The sequence below is a fragment of the Lynx canadensis genome, chromosome B1 (assembly GCF_007474595.2).
Source record: "Lynx canadensis isolate LIC74 chromosome B1, mLynCan4.pri.v2, whole genome shotgun sequence".
In the NCBI taxonomy this organism is placed as follows: domain Eukaryota; kingdom Metazoa; phylum Chordata; class Mammalia; order Carnivora; family Felidae; genus Lynx; species Lynx canadensis.
The window spans coordinates 122679476-122697862 of record NC_044306.2 but is presented as its reverse complement, the minus strand read 5'-3'; the positions used below and the strand labels follow the sequence as shown (position 1 = coordinate 122697862).

The following is an 18387-nucleotide window of genomic DNA, read 5'->3' as shown; positions in this document are numbered from 1 at the left end:
TCTCTTTTTGAAGACCTGGCAAGCAGTTGACTACTCAGTATGATCACTGGGTTTGCCTAAAAGTCACACGCGTTTTTAAAACAGTCTTGTCAATTCTGGTACTATCCACCCAAATCCTATGTTGGTTTTGCCAGATGTGTTCAAATATTTGAGAATTCATGGTGCTTCTTTGGGCACTACAGGTTTGAGCTCTTTGAAATCGATTCTACCTCCTTGTTTTAATACTAAATGACCTCATACCTAGCCAATCTCTCCTGAAAATGGCTGAATGTGGTAAGAGTGGTGAAAAATTAAGGCAATTCTGGGGTGACACTGCTGCTGTACCTGGGTGAGAAGACCTCCGTGACAAAGAAATAAGGCTTGCCCCAGTATGGTACAAGGTCATCTTTTCTATACACAGAGGCTGTTTTATATTTCATGCTTCTTGTCTCATAGAGACATTCATTTCATTGCTCATCAGCCCATTGATGGAATCGTGACCAGAGCTGACTATTCCTGCCTCAAACCTTTTCTTCTACCCAACAGAATTTCATTTTAAAGGAAGATCCCTTTCGGGAAGGCCCTAAAAGAGAAATTGAGTCACTTTTCCTACAAGAGTCTGAGACGGGAAGCCTAACTACAAATGAGATTACGTCAATCACACAAAAATCAGTCTTAGGTTTTACTCACATCTTCAGTCATGAATAGCATAAAATTCTGTGGCTTCAAGAAAAAAATTTAAGCAGAAACCAAATACCGATGATCATTAAAATCAAAATAAGGATCTTAAAAAATGTTTTACCAGGATGACTTGCCTTTGAACAAATAAACAGATAAGAGGAAACTCCTTAAAGACAGCCTGGGAGAACCTTCAAGTTATTCTTTTTAAAAGTAAGAAATATTCCAATGTATCATTTGTTGAGTATATGTTGGCATGCTTACTAATTATGACAAACTAAATATTTATCTCTCCAATCAACTCATCAGGACTCACTGTGAACACTCACTAAAATAACCTTCAGAATTGAGTTTCAGCGGAGACAGTATTGAAAGTCGATGAAAGATTCTGTGATTTGGATTCTCAACATCTCTTAAAGCCATAGGGAGCAAGTGATACAATCCTAGGGCACTGCTATCTGTATGGCTGGGGCTGGAGAGAATCAGAGCCACTGAATCAGTTCACATTCCACTCTACTGCCCCAAACAGGCCACTCCTCAGACTTCAGGCAACCCTGTGAGAGAGGAGCATGCAACTATGGAGAGAGGGAATCACCGAAGAAGACAAAAAACTGCTATCCACTCATAACAAAGGTTGGATTCCAAGAGGAAAATAGGTATTTTATACTTCTCTGAGACTAAGAACTTAATTTTAAATGCAGTCACTGGCTCTTCAGTATTTCAAACCATTCTATTTTAAGGCGACAGATAGTGTCATGGCGTTGTACAAATGGGAAAATTAAAACAAAGCCCAAGAACGAAAACTACTATTTTTTCACAATCACATTTGAAATCATGCTAAACCCAATAAAAGAACATGTAGAACATAACCAAGGGAATGACTAGGCTTGGCTCGTATGTGATTCAAAATGCAGACCCATCATATTTAAAAATCAAACAATCCTCACATATTCCAAGAACCCATAAGGAGATTTATAATCCAGATTATTGATTTACTGATGTGGTTTAAAACAGAACCAATCTCATTCTGCTGTATGTTTTGATTGAACTATGAAAACACTGAAGGGATTGTTTGCCTAGTCACAAGTACAGAAGGGAGAGATGAAGAGAAAGCTTATATTCTGTATTATAGTATAAAAAGAAATCGTTTCACAGGGGAAAAACTGCAACCATTCAATCAGCTTAGTAAAACTAAAATAACACAAACTGTTTTAACAGGGTTGTTCAGGAAAATATAGAAACTTACACACTTGGTTTATAAGAAGCAAAAACTAAGAATAACACATGTAGAGGAAGTGTTTCAGATGCATTCTTAGTGCTGCTACAATGCAACCTTCAGATTACAGAATAGTCCATCTTCCGTCTTGCTCCTATAAACAAACATGGTCAAGAAAAGATTGTTAGACTAAAAGTAAATCTCACTTCTTTTTTTTAATTTTTCTTTTTTACATTTATTTATTTATTTTTGAGAAACAGAGTGAGACGAAGTGTGAGCGGGGGAGGGGCAGAAGAGAGAAGGAGACACAGAATCCGAAGCAGGTTCCAGGCTCTGAGCAAGAGGTCAGCACAGAGCCCGACACAGGGCTCAAACCCACAAACTGTGAGATCATGACCTGAGCCGAAGTCGGACGCTCAACCGACTGAGCCACCCAGGCACCCCAGTAGATCTCACTTCTAAAGAAGGATATCAAGGTACATTTTATTTGACTATTTGGCTAATTTCAACATTAATAATGATGAAGATCACATTTTAAATTGTAGTTGGCAAAAGTGTTTCTGAATTTCCTTAGACATTATAGTGACTTTAAGAAAGTACCCAAAGAAAAGCTTCTCTTTGAAACTTTAATCAATCAACTATTGAAAAATGATTTTAGAGTTAAATGTTTAGTTTCATTGAAATCATCCACAGCAGAGATAAAACTGTGATAGATACATTCCTAAAATATCATGCAGAAATGATATTTAAGCTAAATAGAAATATTTGAAATTTATGAGTTAGTAATCCAGTTAAGTGAGTAAACCCTACACTGAGAATTCTTATAAGTGAACAATCACTACCTAAATTATGTAGAATTTCGTACAGTGCATTTTGATTAAAATGAGACACACTGATTAGAGCCTATAACTTAGTTAAATCCATTCTATCACAAGATTAAAAGCTTACTGAAAATTAGCCTTTTCTGTTGATCTCTCTATAGTAAGTCTACTAAAACTATGCCTTAAAAAAACATTTTTTTTTCTGACATTTGAGAGTTGATATTTGAACATAATATTATGAAGACAGATATAGAGTGGCCTACAGGTAATATTTGTTAAGGATTAAGAACACTCTGTCATGTGAAAAATAACTTCTGAGGAGTATCAAATAACAGCTATCTAATCAATTATACGCAATCAGAGTAGCTCGACAAGGGATATTTTAACCCTGTCATCTAAAAATTGACTTGTGTTAAATACATAAGAAAAAAAAAGTCTTTGGGGCGCCTGGGTGGCGCAGTCGGTTAAGCGTCCGACTTCAGCCAGGTCACGATCTCACGGTCCGTGAGTTCGAGCCCCGCGTCGGGCTCTGGGCTGATGGCTCAGAGCCTGGAGCCTGCTTCCGATTCTGTGTCTCCCTCTCTCTCTGCCCCTCCCCCGTTCATGCTCTGTCTCTCTCTCTGTCCCAAAAATAAATAAACGTTGAAAAAAAAAAAAAAGTCTTTAAGAATAATTATGATTTCACATGTATATACTTCATGTTTGTTTATTTTATTCTTTTGTCTTCTATATTGAGGAGTGACCTCCAGGATGCAAGACACCGAGATGGGTTTGGAGACTTCTCATTTGTGAAATTTAGGTTTTTCCTACCTTAGGGCATAGAAAGCAGCAACTGGAAAAGAAAATATAATTACAAGGGGAGGAGAAGAAAATAGAAGACTAAGAAGCAGAGTATGAGATTCAAGGATCCATGGATCTGACAACCACACAGGCTGAGTCCATCGTGAGGCAAGATTTTGCAAAGATTCCCTGAACAGGCTGAGAAGATGTGGGGTGGTGGTGCGGGTGGAGATGGGCGCCGACAGCGGTGGGGTGGGTGGGAGGCGTACTCCAGGATGGTGAGAACAGCCTGAGAAACGGAGGAGAAACCTATTTATACAATCGACTGGGACCATTTTTAGGGACCCATAGTCCAGATATCGCCTTTTCATTCATTTGCAGGACATTGGCTCTGCTTCCATTAACTTCAGAGGAATTTTATTTGAAATTTTGCAAGTAATAAAGTTAGTCCGATTCTTGTTAAGGGTTGAGTAAGAAAATCCACCAGTTTAACCTATCAGAGGATCATGAAGAAGCCAGTAAAGATGAGAGGGGTGACTATACTGTGTCACCGGGCAGTTTGGCCTGGATGACTTCCCATGGTTATAGGACCAGAACACATGACGGAGTTCAGCAGTGATGCTGGGTCAGATTTTCCCTTGCTCACACAGACCTGTGCCCAGACAGAGAGGAAAATCTCTACATGCAGCTGGCAAGCTATCTGCAGAGTTGTATAACATTCTGGAAGGCCTTGATACTAGAGTACCCTGACCCGCAGCCAACGGGCCTGCCCTTAGAGATAAGCCAGCTCAAAGGGGACTCTGGGGTTGTGGGCATTGCTTTCCGTTGGGGGAAATATAAAGCAATCCTGGATACAGGCCCCTGTTGCTGTCCTGGAAGTCCGCGTAGATAAGGACCAATTTTCTGCTCTCGTGAGGGCCTGAAAGATGAGGGGGCTCTGAGGCATTTATAGGGTTCTAGTCTCCAAGAGAGACTGAACTCTTACTATGTGCCCTGAGCTGTTTGCTATGTCCTTTGTAACGGTTTTATAACTCATTCTTCCCAACACTCCTGCAAGGTATTTCCATTTTACAGTTGAAGAAACCGAGGCCCAGACATGACAAATCCCTTATGCAAAGTAATACGAGCGTTAGAATTTAAGCCAGGGTTGCCTGACCTCAAGGTGCACCTACTTGGCCTTTATTTAGTCAAAGCCCCACAGTCCCTCCTCAACTAAAATGCACGAACCCATTGGCATCCAGGAGGATCCCACTCTCACACGGACAACCTATACCCACCCCTCCCCCACATACCACAATTACCACCCTCTCCCCCATCACTGGGAGCCACAGCCACTCCCAAAGTTTCTGAAACTGGCTTGAATTCTCTTTGATGCATAAGATGTTCTAATAACTAAGGACAGCTAATTTTTAAATCAAAAGAAAAACACACATGGAGACTTAGCATATGCTAGACATTGACAGTTCAGGGTCAATTTGTTACCCTTATTCTCTTCTCTTTTTCCCCAGATAAGGGGAGAGAGACAATTCACAGCCAGAAACTGACACCTGGAGGGCAGAGAGTAAACGAAGTGGGCATACAAGGGGTCATCTGCAAGAGCATGGGCCACAGAGCTCCAAGGGCCTGGATTTCAGCTGATCTGTGGATCTGGGACAAGCTATTTTTTCATTTGTAAACAGGAATTAAAAATAGTATCTACTTACTTTCAGAATCCAATGGCATGATATGAAGTCTTGATATATAACAAATAATTAATATACATTAGCTATTACTTTTCATTTATTATTAATTTTATAGATGGTAAAGAAAACAAAAAGGTATTAATACAATTGTGGAGGGAGGCACCAAATAATAAGCTCGAGGGAAGCTACAATCCAAGAAAAGAGAAAGGGAGAAAAAGCAAAAAAGACATTAAGAAGATAATCCAACAAAAGAGCAGCTAGAGATAATAACAGACAGAGGAAGCCACAACAAAGTTAGAAAAAAATTGAAATGAACAAATCAATTCAGGAATGTGATTACAGAATGAACTGCAAATGAAATGCCACGCTTATGGCCCCCGGCCCTGACACCTGGCCTCCTGCAGGAAGCTGCAAAGAATGTGCAGGTGAGGGAGCAGGCAGGGAGCAGTGTCCTTCAGGCCACCCAGGTGGTGATAAAAACAAACCACAGAAAGAAAAGGTGAGGAGAAAGAAGGAAGCAAGGTGGGACATCCAACTAAATCAACTGCAAGTGAATGGGGAAAAAGAGTCCTAAAAGGGAATAAAATTGCCAAACAAGGTCACCTGGGTGGCTCAGTCCATTAAGCATCCGACTCTTGACTTCAGCTCAGGTCATGATCTCGGGGTTTGCAAGCTCGAGCCCTGCTTCAGGCTCCGCGCTGAAAACACAGAACCTACTTGGGATTCTTCCCACCCGCACCCCCCCTCCCCCGCACTGCTCCTTCCCTGCTCTCTTTCTTTCTCTCTCAAAGTAAATTAATAAACATTAAAATTAATAAAAAAAAATAAAGTTGTCAAACAAAAACAAAAAGCAACGAACAGAAAGTAAATGAAATTCTCAGACCAACGCTAAAAGAAGAAAGAGATAGGTAGTGAACTGGTTGGACAGACACCAGGAAGAGGGACCACCAAAGAAGAGACCACCAAAGGAGAAAAAGAAAAGGGGAAATGAAGAGCAAGAAAGAAGCAAACTGGAAAAAGGCTCTCGCATGGGATACTTTGGGTTTTTAGTCCCAATTCTGCCTTCAGGGGCACAGTGACTCATGAAAGGTCACTTAACTGTTCTGAGCCCCAGGTTCCTCCTGTAATTTCAATGCAAGAGACAGGGTTCAACCATCTGAGGACCCCTCTAGGGCCTCCTTAGAACTTTCCAGAAACAGTTGCCCCTGCATCCAGCCCCTCTCTCTTTCCACTTCAGCTGCTGATGTGGGGGGCTCTATTGAGCCGTGGAAAGAACCTGGAGGAAGTAAGAAGAAAAGAAAGACCAACATGTAGGAGCAACATAAGGCACACTCAGAAATGAAACGACAAATAGATCAAGTCTTATAGGAAAAACAGAAGACATTCACTGAAACAAAATAATTGCGTTAACCGCTGTGTGGCAGGCATGATGCCAGTTGAAGTTTTCTTCTGTTATTATCACCTATTGACTTTATCTTTGTGTCCTTGTAAATGGTATTTATAATCAAGTCTCAATTCAAATTTTAAAACAGAAAGATGGTGTCTAAGTGGGTGGGCAGGAGAAAGCATGAGAGGGAATGTGTCAGGGAAGGAAAACCTCAGCTACACATGTCAAATAACAGAAAACTAAAACAAAAATGGTCTCAGCAGAAAAAGCATCGAAGATCCTGTGGAAAAGGGACTTTCAAAGCAAAAGCCGACAAACAGCAAAGGCCTAAAACAGAAAAATCCTAACGACAAGGGAGAAAATAGCCAAGTTTTGCAACTGGTGTGCCCAGCACACCGGTGTGTCGAGCATGGGCTCCTGTCATGACTACTGGCCGCGAGGCCACCAGCTGGGAAGAGCCTCATCCATTTGTCACAGTGTGTGACATCATTACCAAGTCAGGATAAAAGAATAATACTGCTAATTATCTTCTCAGCCGGGCTGCGACATGGCAAAGTTTGAGGAGCACAGCAGCAGTGACCACAGGAAGGAGAGAAGCAGAAAGACCCATCTGTGAAAGCAAAACTAAAGGGAAATTCGTAACTGCATAAGCAGACAGAGATGATGGCACCTGGTTATGCTCAGATATACACAGGGGGACGGAGCAAAGCTCCCCAGGCTCCCTGGTACAACGGCACAGCTAAAAATAGATGCTGAAACACTTATTATTATTATTTGAGCTGGAAGGAATCTTAAAGGTTAAGACAGGACTTGAATCCTGGTCTCGCAGCTCTGCGGGCACGGATCTGTGCCCTCTTGGCTTGGGGGACCAGGTCACACGTGGGTGGGGCTCTCCCCACCGCAGAGCACACTGTAGCTGGTGGAGGGTAAACAAGAGGTTCGTGTTCCTCGGATGAATGAGGGAATTAGCGCATTTCGTTCAAACATTCATTTTACAAATGTCCAGAGAAGCACAGAGTAGAGAGCCCGGGTGTCCTGGCTGCCAGGACAGGGCTCGCTATCCTTCTCTGCCATCCTTTCTTTGCTCCGGGCCTTCGACCAAGGAACAGAGTGGCCCCCGGGGTGCATGCTGCGAGCGAGAGCCCAGAGCCCCCTCTGCAGATCCTGGCTATCTCGTTCCCTGGGGACCTCAGCAAAGCCATTCCTTCTAAGCTTTAATTTTCTTCTCCGTGAAATGCTGTGACCAGATCAAGTCATTTGTGTGACTTCTTAGTTAAAAGGGGCACATAAACTCCTACTCTACCTCAAGGAAAATCTCTGAATTTTAAATCAAATTCTTAGGATATCTTGAATTGAAACCAGCTCTCAAGACTTCTCACCCTGACCATCCATAGGAGCTTCCACTGATGAATGTGTACAACGTAATTTTTTTGATATATCTGAGCAGTGTTTACAATTTTTTTCACACGCCAAAAAGAACAACACACTTCTTTTTCACGTATCTAACTTTCTTCAGAAAGTGGCATCGAACTTTCAGGAAGGTAGGGCGCCTGGGTGGCTCAGTCAGCTAAGTGTCTGACTGTTGATTTCATCTCAGGTCACGATCTCACGTTTTGTGGGTTCGAGCCCTGAGTCGGGCTCTGTACTGACAGTGTGGAAAAGGACTTTCAGGAAGATGAGTTTTGAAGGATATTAGTTATCTGAATTTGGATAATAGATTTTTGCCTATATACAAAACGCTAATTGTTAGTTCCTAACAAAGTCTTCTTAAACCGAGAAGCCAGCTTTGCATTTCTATCTTTGGGGTTGGGGACTAAAATAAAAGGCTGTGCTTTCAAAAGGCAAAACCTTTTTAAAAAATTACTGTTCAAATCTCGAACACTAAAAATTATGATTTCTACCTGTGTCTGATGGGAACAACTCCATGCCTAATCTCTCCAGACTCAGCAGACAGGAGGGAAGCCAGAGGCAGCTGCTGCAGGGACACCAGGCAAGCGTGTGCCCGTGTGCCCGGTTGTTCCCTCCTCTGTGTCGTGTCCTCTCTTCCCCTGGCTTCTGCACCTCCAGGGCTCACACAAAGGCCTCGCAGGATTAGCTGCCCCAAAATAGCCTTAGGTAAACACACCACCTGTCTAGAAGATTAAAACATTTTTGCCTAGAGGCTACTCTTTTCTTTCTGCAAAACTACGTGTCTAATTCTGAGCCTCTTCCAGAAGCAGATTGAATTTTTTTACAATGAATAAAAGATTCATTATTTACCTTGAGTCCCCACACCCCTCTCTTTGTGATCATCATACACTGCCTGCTGCAAGCTCTCACAGAGGAAGAATGCAAGTTCTCTGTTTCCAGAGTGCAAGGAAAACGAGGGAATTTTTGACACAAAGACCCAAGGATTTTTGAACGGTGGCTTAATGTCTAGAAGTCTAATAAATGTAATGCATAGTAACAATCCCTGAATTTGAAAAAGGTTTTATACTTTGCAATATACTATTATGCCAACTGACACTGAGGTAAATTTTGAGGAGTAGGTATTTTGTTTAATTTTTTTTTAATGTTTATTTGTTTCCGAGAGAGAGAGAGAGAGAGAGAGAGAGAGAGAACTAGTGGGGGAGGGGCAGAGAGTGAGGGCTCCGGGATCTGAGCTGTCAGCACAGAGTCCGACACGGGGCTTGAACTCATGACTGGTGAGATCATGACCTGAGCTGAAGTTGGATGCTTAACCCACTGAGCCACCCAGGCAGCCGGAGATATTTTTTTAAATGTTTATTTCTTTATTTTGAGAGGTGGGGGAGGGGCAGAGAGAGGGAGAGAGAATCCCAAGGATTCTGTCAGCGCAGAGTCCAATATGGGGCTCAATCTCATGAACCATGAGACCATGACCTGAGCCCAAATCAAGAGACACTTAACCGACTGAGCCACCCAGGGGCCCCGAAGGGTAGATATTATTGACACGTGAGTGCCATGAGTGCTAAAGAGTTTGCATGCCCAAGAACACACAGCTGGTGAGGAGCTGAAGCTGTGAATCTGATTCAATGATCCTACTTCCTGACTTAAGGCCCTTTCATCGCACAAAGAAGCAGTGTTCCTCTGTTCCTTTTCAGTTCGGAAAAGAGAAAAATGGTTTACTTCTTTCATATAAGCAGAGAAACGGCTTCTCTCCTCTCCACCTCCCTTCTTGGTTCAGCATGATCGTACCAAAAGTGAAAGTCCTAGAAGCATATATGATGCCAACACGTCCTAATCTGAAGCAAACAGGAAAATGAGGGGGCCAATTTGTCCCCACGCTGCTGACACTTCTGTGCTCCTATTGAAGGCTGCCCCTGTCTGATTGTCTGATCGTCCTGGTTCAGACAAGCCAAACTCATTTTTCCTATCAAGTCCCCTGGAGTGTATTTACAGCAAGGATTCCTGTCTGCATTTGGATTAATTCAGATATCAGGAATCTACTTAATCTGATTTCTTCTAGAGGGGGGCAAGTGGAGGTTGATTATTTTCCGAAGGGAAAGAATGCAGATATGAAAGCGAGTGTCTTACAGGAATTAGCAGCCGTGCATAGTGGATTCGGTCTGATCAGACTGGATCAAACCCAGCAGCCCATGCAAGAAGCCACTGCAGCTGAAGAATATCCCCCTTTTCATGGTCAAGTGTGTGTGTGTGTGTGTGTGTCTAAAGACCTTGAACTCACCCTACGAAAAAGTACTCTATCTGGAAACAGAAAAACAAGAGCTTAAAATATACAGTCCCTTTGTATAAGACATTTCAAGTGAGAGAAGATGTGGAGGGAGAGAAGCCTTTGTACAGATTTTAGAAAACCTCCTAAACAAGAAAATGTCAGTGTGATTCTTCTTACTTGTGGGGAGCGACAAGAGCACCGAGAGCACCGGTGTTCCCACCCATCTCTCAGAATATTCACGCCTTCTGTCGCTGGGGCTGCCAGGAATAGAGCGAAGCTCACTCCACGAAATCCAGACCGGGTTTTCATTTCTTTCCCCTGCCAATCCTCACCAAAGGCTAACCTGACAGATCTAAGGTTCACTTCCCTCCTACTCACTGGTGGGAAAAACAGGCAGTTTGAAAAGGTCAGAGGGGGAAAGGCTGGCTGCGGGGATTGAGGAGTGGGAAGAAGAGGAAACTTGGTAAGGAAATTAGCTCCTTAATAATTTAGGTGGGGTATTGTTCTCTTCTCCCAAAACGCCCCTTTCTACAGACAGCCTCCCCTGCCACTTCAAACACGAAGCAGTAGGATTGCTCTTAATCCCTTAAAACTGATTATCAAAGTAACATTCACTCACCAGCAGCTGCTCCGTTCTGCTTTCTGGTGACTGCGCATCATCTGTGTTCTACCACAAAGCTCATGGTTGTGCCATCAAAGGAGGGGGGCGCAATGATCCTCGGCCCCAGGGGTTGCGAAGAGATGCTGATGACAGGCTTGCCGTGCAGCTGGGCGAAGCCCTTGGCCCCCACGAGCTGGGATGTGGCTGCTGCGGCCGAGGAGGAAGAGGAGGCAGGAGACTGACCAGAGGCCATGAAGTATGGGGCCTCAGTGAATGTCGAAGCTGCGTCTTTGCTGGGGGGCTCTGCCGCCATGGAGGAGAGCTCACTGCTCCCTGGGGTGTGAGCAATTGGCGTGGGCTGCAGGGCACTGGTGGGCAGCACCGTGGGCAGAAAACCGGGGTAGATCATGTAGGTGGGTCCATAGGCCCCAGGACTCAGGGCCAAAGGAGGCACAGGGAGGGACATGGGAGCCACAGCCTGCTGCTGGGAGGTCATAGGCACATCCACATACTGCCCCGTCTCAGGGTCAAAGAGTCTTCGGGTCATGGGCTGTACTGGTGTGTCCACCAGATAGTACTGGCCTGTCGTCACATCCAGGAGCATCTTGCGCTGGGTCTGCTGAGGCTGTGGCTGCTGGAAGGGGTCTGCGGGGACTGAGGCCGGGCCTGCAGGTGCTGGGGCAGGCATGCTGGGTGGGGAGAAGCAGAGGACCTGGGGCTGGGCTCCCTGCAGGGTGAAGGGTAGTGGCTGCTGGTGGTAGATGGCAGTGGGAAGATGCTCGGGGCTCTGTGGCCCTTGGGGGGCAGCTACTGTCTCCCTGGGGTTGTCGGGTTTGGTGCGCCAAGCTGGCCGGCCGGTTCCACTGACCTGAGAGCCTTTGGGACTACTGGGGACCTGACTGCGGGCGCTCAGGGGTGGCAAGCTGCAGAGAGTGGTCGCTGAGGAGGCGGGCGGCCCCTCCCTCCCAGCCCCGGGCCGGCCCGGAAGCTCTCCAGCTGCAGAGCTTCCTTTAAGGGGGATGGTCAGGTAATTCTCACAGTCACTATTGTTCTTTTCCAAATTGCTGCCGTTTTTCCTATTGGTCACCTCATCAGGAGGTGCCCGTGTGGCCGGAGAGATCTTGAGGGACCGGAGTCCCTGTGATTTGATGCCCTTTGCTGCCGAAGGACTCTCTGGCGAAGGCCCTTGTGGGAACTTGCCAGCGACACCCCCAGTTTTCTGGGTGCTGCTGGCACTCACGGTGAACACATTTCGGTTGCTGGGGAGTGGGGGAAGGGGCTGCAGGGGCTGGGTTCTTTCCACATCCTTGTGGACTGGGGGAATATAGAGCGATCGAGGCCTCTCCCTGGCCAGGTTCTCAAAGGCAGCTGCCCGGGCAGACACACTCTCAGTGCTAGGGTTGGAGTTTCTCCGCTGCAGACGTTCCACGGGGCCCCCACGCAGGACCACACCGCCTTTGTTTCCCGCGCCCCGCTCCTCCAGCTCACCCAGTCGTCGGGCCAGCTTGTCTGGGTCCCCCTCAGCACCCGCAGCCCCTTCCCTCTCCTCACTGGCAATGAGCGACAGGACATGGCTGTCCATCATCATGGGCAAAGGGTCACTTTTGCGCTTCCACTCGTTCCTGTTGAAGCTGTACAGCTCTTCCATGGACCTCACTGCGGCAGTCAGCTTCTCCAGGGCATTCCGAGATGGCTTGGGGCCTTTCCCTTCCTCCTTGACCTCCTCCTCCTTGGCCTTCTCTGGGGTCTTCTGAGCAGAAGCCTTAGAGACGATCTTGAGCACAGGCAGGTAAGACCCCTGCTCCGGCTTATTGGGGGCAATGGTGGCCACGGGCAGCCTGCCAGATGCCCTATGAACCAAGACTGTCCCTTCCGGTGAGGAGGAATTCAAGACCCTGCCGCTGCCACCTTTGCCTATGTTCTCCCTCGGCTCGCGGTCCATGCTATCTTCCCTCTGGTTCACCACGGCCTGGCACGTAATCACTATGGGGGAAAGGGATTTGGATCCGCCAGCTGCAGCGGCCAGCTGCCTGGGTTTGGGCCCGGTCAGCCCCTGCTCTGGGGTGACGCTGCCCTTGTCACTGCTGTCCCCTGACCCTTTGATTAGTTTCCTGACATCTCTCACCTGGTGGAGGGGGCCCTGGGCCTTGGACTTGTCTCTGACGTCTCTCACCTGGAACTGGGGCACTTTTTCCAGGTTGTCTCCCCGGAAGAGTTTCTGCTGCGCTCTGCTGTTGTCCTCAATGGTCTTAAAGAGGTTAGAGGCGCTGCTGCTGGCCAGTTTGGGCGTGAGCAATTTGGCAATGTTGAAGTCCGAGCTTGGCTGCTGCACGCTCCCCAGCCGGATCTTGATTTCGGGAGCCTTGGGCCGGATCACTGCCATGGAGGTGGCTTGGGCAGCAGGATACTTGGTAGCCTGCTTCCCCGGCTGCTTGTCTTTGGGCGTCTGCTGGATGTTGGGGACGAAAAGGCGAGACATGATGGTGGACTTGCTGGCAGAGATCTCTCCGAGATCAGCCCTCCAGTCGCCCCCTTTGGGAAGCTTCAGCTTCCCAATGGGGGCTTTTTCTTCCCTCTTCTCTGCCTCCTTCTCCTTCCAGGACCGGAATGCACTGTGCTGACTGCGGAGGAAGATGCCTTTGACAGTCTCTGATGCACTCTTCTTAATTTCGCAGACTTCCTCCGTATGTCCATCCGGGAAATTTCGCCAGGAGACCGTGGCGCTCTCCCGAGGAGCACTGGCTTTGAAGATTGGGGATTTAGACTCGGCTGCGGACCCCTCCGCACCTGCGTCCGCCACGCTGAGCACCGTGTACTCAGAGCCCGCCTCTGAGTGGCGAGAGCTCTGCCTCTGCAGGCCCCTCTCCCGCGGCTTCTCCCCCCGAGCAGGGCTCTCTGCCGTCTCCTTGGAGGTGCCGGAGAGGTTATGGTGGGATGTGTCGCTGACTTCTCCCCTCTCCATTTTGAACTCATGTTCCCGCTGCATCTTCTTGGAGATGACATTTTTGAGCAGACTGGAAGCAAACTTGGACTTCTTCTGGGGGCCGTCGGCGCGGGAGGCAGGCTTGCTGCTCTCCGAGGTCTCCGAGCCATCGTCAGTGTGCACCGACCCGGGGCCCTTGCTGGAGCCCCTGGTGGTTCTGCAGGGCCCAGTGGCCGAACTGGCTTTGCTGTCACTGCGGCGATTCATGGGCTCGAGAAGGGTGACCACGCGGGAGCCCGTCTGGACCTGCTTCTGGAAACACAGCGGGGTCTCCACATGTTTGATTTCCCCCTCGACTTTGCTGACCACGAACTCCAAGGCTTTGGTCTGGGACTTCTTGGACTGGATGTAGAGCTGGTCTGCGGCCGTCCTGGCCCCACCGCCCTTCCTCAGACCCGCGGCCACGGAGGCCGCACTGCTCCTCAGGAGGCTCTGCTCCACCTTGGCTCCAACACCTCCACATTTTAAGTCCAGGAAGGTCGACCACCGCCCAAAGCCGACCTCGGAGAGCGTGGAGGACTCCCGGGAGCTGATGTTCAGGGCCTCGAAGTAGGGGTAGGCGAGGCTCCGGAAGGCCCGGGAGGTCAGGTTCCGCACCTCCTTGTCGGCATCGTCCAGTTCGCTCACGGCACTGGAGGCCCCGCTGGAGTAGTCCACCAGCTCCTTCGCCCGGATGGCCCCGCACCGGGTCTGCAGGCGAGCAGGGACAGCGATGAATTTCTTTGCATGGTCCTGAGCCACGGCTGCAGCCGGGTCTTGCTTCAGTGAACTTGAATTGTGTTCAGCAGCTGTAGAGACGCGGAGGCTCATGTCGCCTTCATGCTTGGCAGCATAAATAATGTTTTGCTTTGCACGCACGTTGCTAGGCTCATTTATAGCCCGGGAAGTCGGTTTGATTGATAGGAGGATCTGGCTTGCCGCACTCCCACAGCTGCTTGCGGCGGCGGCTGCCCCTGACGCTGCCTCCGGGGGCTCGGGCAAGGGCTCACTCGGGGTGGCGGTGCCAGGCCCGGTGGGTGGGGGAGTGGGGTCACTGTCAGAGGGGCCGCTGCCCACTTCCGTGCTGCTGGTGTGGCGACCACTGCTGTCGGCGCCGGGGCGGGCCGGGTCGCTGCTGGTGGGGCTCGGAGTCTGGGTGGCATTGGTGCTAGGAGTGGTGCTGAGGTAGCAGCTGTTGTCGTCGTCCTCTTCGGTCGGGGTGGTGACGTCCCCCGGGGTCTCATCGCTGCCACCGAAGGAAGCGTAGTCCACGAACGAGTAGATCACGTTGTTGTCCTCGAAATCCCAGCGGGAGGCCAGTCCCACGTCAAAATCCATGTCCTGCTCCACCTCACTCAGCTGGATCTCGTGGGTGGTGATGTAGTGAGCCTCCTCATTTTTGGGGGGGTCCCTGCCGCCCTGAGACTTGGCAATAATGTCCCTGCACTCTGTTCCGTCTCCCCCTCCCCCTCCCCCTCGGCCTGCCCCTCCCCCCCCTCCTCCTCCCCCTGCTCTCCCCCCACCGCCTCCTCCCCTGGGCTGGCAGCTCACTGCGTTCTCACCACTGTCACTCTCAAAGCCTAAAGACGAAGAGGAGGTGGCCAGAGCCCCTGTTGATGTCGTGGTATCATCCATCTTGGAAAGGCCACCTTCTTCTGCTTTGTCCACCGGGGAGGAGGAGGAGGAAGAGGAGACGTTGCTGCCCCCGTCTGTGCGGGAGAGCTGGGATCTGGAGAGTTCCGAGGCGGCAGGATTCCTCCGGGGGGCCGGGGCCTTGCCTTCTCGACGGCTGGGTTCATCTTGGGCTTCCTCCCCGGGACTCCTAGGGGCGCCCTGGGCTCTGGGGCAGCGCCCCAGAGCGAGTGCGCTGGAGCCGGCGCTGTCCCCGTGGGCCCCAGCGGACGCGCACATCTCCACGTAGCTCGCTCCTCGCGGGGAGGAGGCCGCTGGCTTGGGCCGCGGCCGCAGCTGCTGCCTGAGCTCCTGGCTCTCTGGAGCCCCGCTCTCCCCGGGGTCGCCCACCTCCTCCGGTCTGGCCTGCGGACTCGGCTCGGGAGTGGCGCCTTCCATTCCGAGCCCTCGGCTAAGTTTCAGCGACAGGAAGAGACAGTGGTGAGCGCCGGGGCTGTCCTGGGTCCCTCCCTGGCCACGGAGGGGCTGCAGAGTGGCCCTGAGCAGGGCCCCACGTGCCTGGACCGGCCCCAAGGCCGTAGGCACCACTGCGGCGGCTGCCACCAGCTCCCAGGTCCTCAGCCCCTGTGGCGCGGTGGGGGCAAGACCGAGGGAGGCGGGAAGGCTCCCGGCTGGGGTGGCAGAGGTGGTCTGGGGCCGGGGGGCTGCTGCTCCGGCCGAGACTGGGGCCAGCTTCCCGTGGCGGAGCTGTTCTGTCCAGTTGTTTGTCTGGCACCTTCGGCGGCGAGGAGTCTGAATGCCATCGGCCACGGAAGGAGCAGCATCTGTAGGTCGACCCAGGGACTTCCAGAAATGAAAGGAAAGCATGTGCTGTTTCTTGTGAAGCCTTGTCCCTTTCCTGGATGGGGCGAGAGTGGGTCACGTCATTCCAGAAATATTTTTAGTGTCTGTTCCCCAGTCATACTGAAACCACACTTGAGGGTAGAGAGAGGAGGCTCTGCGATGAAAAGAGAAGGTGGAGGGTGGAGGAGGCATGTGGGTTCTCATTCAAATCAACCAAATGCTCTATGTAATCTATTATAGCCATGTCTAGCAAGTATGAAATTAGTCTTTACTCACTGCCATCTTTCACTCCCCAATCTGATTAAATGGCTTTTTCCCCTTGTTCTTAAATAAAATTCAAATTTGGCGTTGCGTTTCATATGAATTCAGGACAATCCGGAAAGATTTCAAAATCTCTCCTAGACATATGGGAGGCTTTATGCTTGCCTCAAAATCTATGCACTTTCTTCTTCGTTCATCTCAAATCAGATGAGTTCTGGTCATAAAACTTCCATAGGAGTAAAATATGCCATCCCTCTTTCTCCGAAGTTACACTCTATAAAAGATAATCTGTTTGTTCCAAACCAGAATCCCTTCTAGAATCCTTACTGTGTGGACTTGAAGTATAAAAGGGCAATTTTCAAAGACTTAAGACAGAAGACCTTAAATAAATAAACTTTTAATAATAGTCATTAGAAAGGAGCACATGGGGTCAAAATTAACACTACTTCAAACTCTACAGTATCCAATCGATCTCAGAAAAAGTTCCCTAAACTTCTAAAACCGGGGCAAGACAATAAACCTTCAATTAAATATAGCCTGAGCTGTAGCCTCGTGATTCGGTTACGCTGGCTGAATTCCAGGCCTGCAGGGCGTGGAGTCAAAAGGCACAAAAGAACGACGAATACACTTACCCTTCATGAGTACAGTGCGGCTTGGAGGGAGGTTCAGAGAGGAAATGTGACCCGCTGGCATGCCCCATGGAAATGGAGCCAAAGTCCCAGTTCACTGGCTCTGAGGTACATCCATTTCAGATAATTCAGTAGTTGTGCAAGTGAATTTGCCAGGCGCCCCACGAGAGGGGTTCTGTGCTGGCCACTCTCAGAGCAGATCCTTGGGTGCTATCAGTGGAGAACCACGACCCTTGGTTTTCATGAGATCTGGCCCTCATCACCTGCCAGGCCCAATTTCACCACTATACATAGTCTATGTGTCACTTATGCCGATTGAATAAAGCACTATTTTAAACATCCACATTTGTGGGGAACAAAAATAACATCATCACCCATCCCCTTCCAATGTGAAAGCCACCCCCGCACAGAAAAATGTTCCTTCTTCTGGATAGGCGTGGGGGTAGGTATGGAGTGGGAGCCCCTAATAAGTGAAGCATTTACCTTCCCATACCCGAGACGTAGAGAGTACAGCATTGCCGTTCTCCCCCTGACAACTTGCTTCTGCCCACGTCATTGCCATTAAAAACATGACATAAGGAAATACTGGAAATATCAAGTACCATGGTGTGGATATAAAGCCAGAGCACTAGGCGGAGAGTAAAAGAGAAAAGGAAACAGGAAGAAACAAAGGGAGAGGAAGGGAATGGAAGAACAAGAAGAAAAGGGAGAATTTGCTAAATTTTCAGCCAACTTTTTGGTTATGGAGAACCAGACTCAATGGCACAAATTCCCAGATTTTTAATGACAATGAAAAGGTTAAATAATAATCACAACTAAGAGTTATATAGCCTTACTGTGTGTGATGCACCTTTACATGTGTATGTATTAGCAACCTGATGAGTTAGGTACAATTTTAATGCATAAGAAAGCTGAGGCATAGAGATGTTAAGAAATTATGGAGCAAGACTCAAACCCAAGCAGTTTGGCTCCAGAGCTTGAATCTGGAGCATTATGCCGCAGAGGCTTGCTGGCTTCTCTGCTCGAACGCTCTCCACGGTGCCAAATGCTCAATTAGAAGGAAGCAATGCATCTATTAGGCAATCTCATCTGCATGACCACAAACAAAACACACCCCTTTCTGATAAAAGTATTTCTGATAAAAATATTATCTACCTGTGTATACATTATATACTCAGGGATTAAGGAACATGACCCTATAAATAAAATGAAATAAAATAGAATTGGTTGCTCAGGCAAGTAG

General features: G+C 48.5%; 1 protein-coding gene across 1 annotated transcript; it reads right to left on the bottom strand.

The window, feature by feature from the left end:
* Nucleotides 1-1885: 1885 nt before the first annotated feature.
* CB1H4orf54 (chromosome B1 C4orf54 homolog) lies at nucleotides 1886-16590 on the bottom strand. Its single transcript, XM_030313377.1, has 2 exons — nucleotides 10836-16590; nucleotides 1886-2027 (listed from the first exon to the last, which is right to left on the bottom strand). The coding sequence occupies exon 1, from the start codon at nucleotides 16276-16278 to the stop codon at nucleotides 10873-10875; it is 5406 nt and encodes a 1801-aa protein (XP_030169237.1). The 5' UTR covers nucleotides 16279-16590; the 3' UTR covers nucleotides 1886-2027; nucleotides 10836-10872.
* Nucleotides 16591-18387: the final 1797 nt, after the last annotated feature.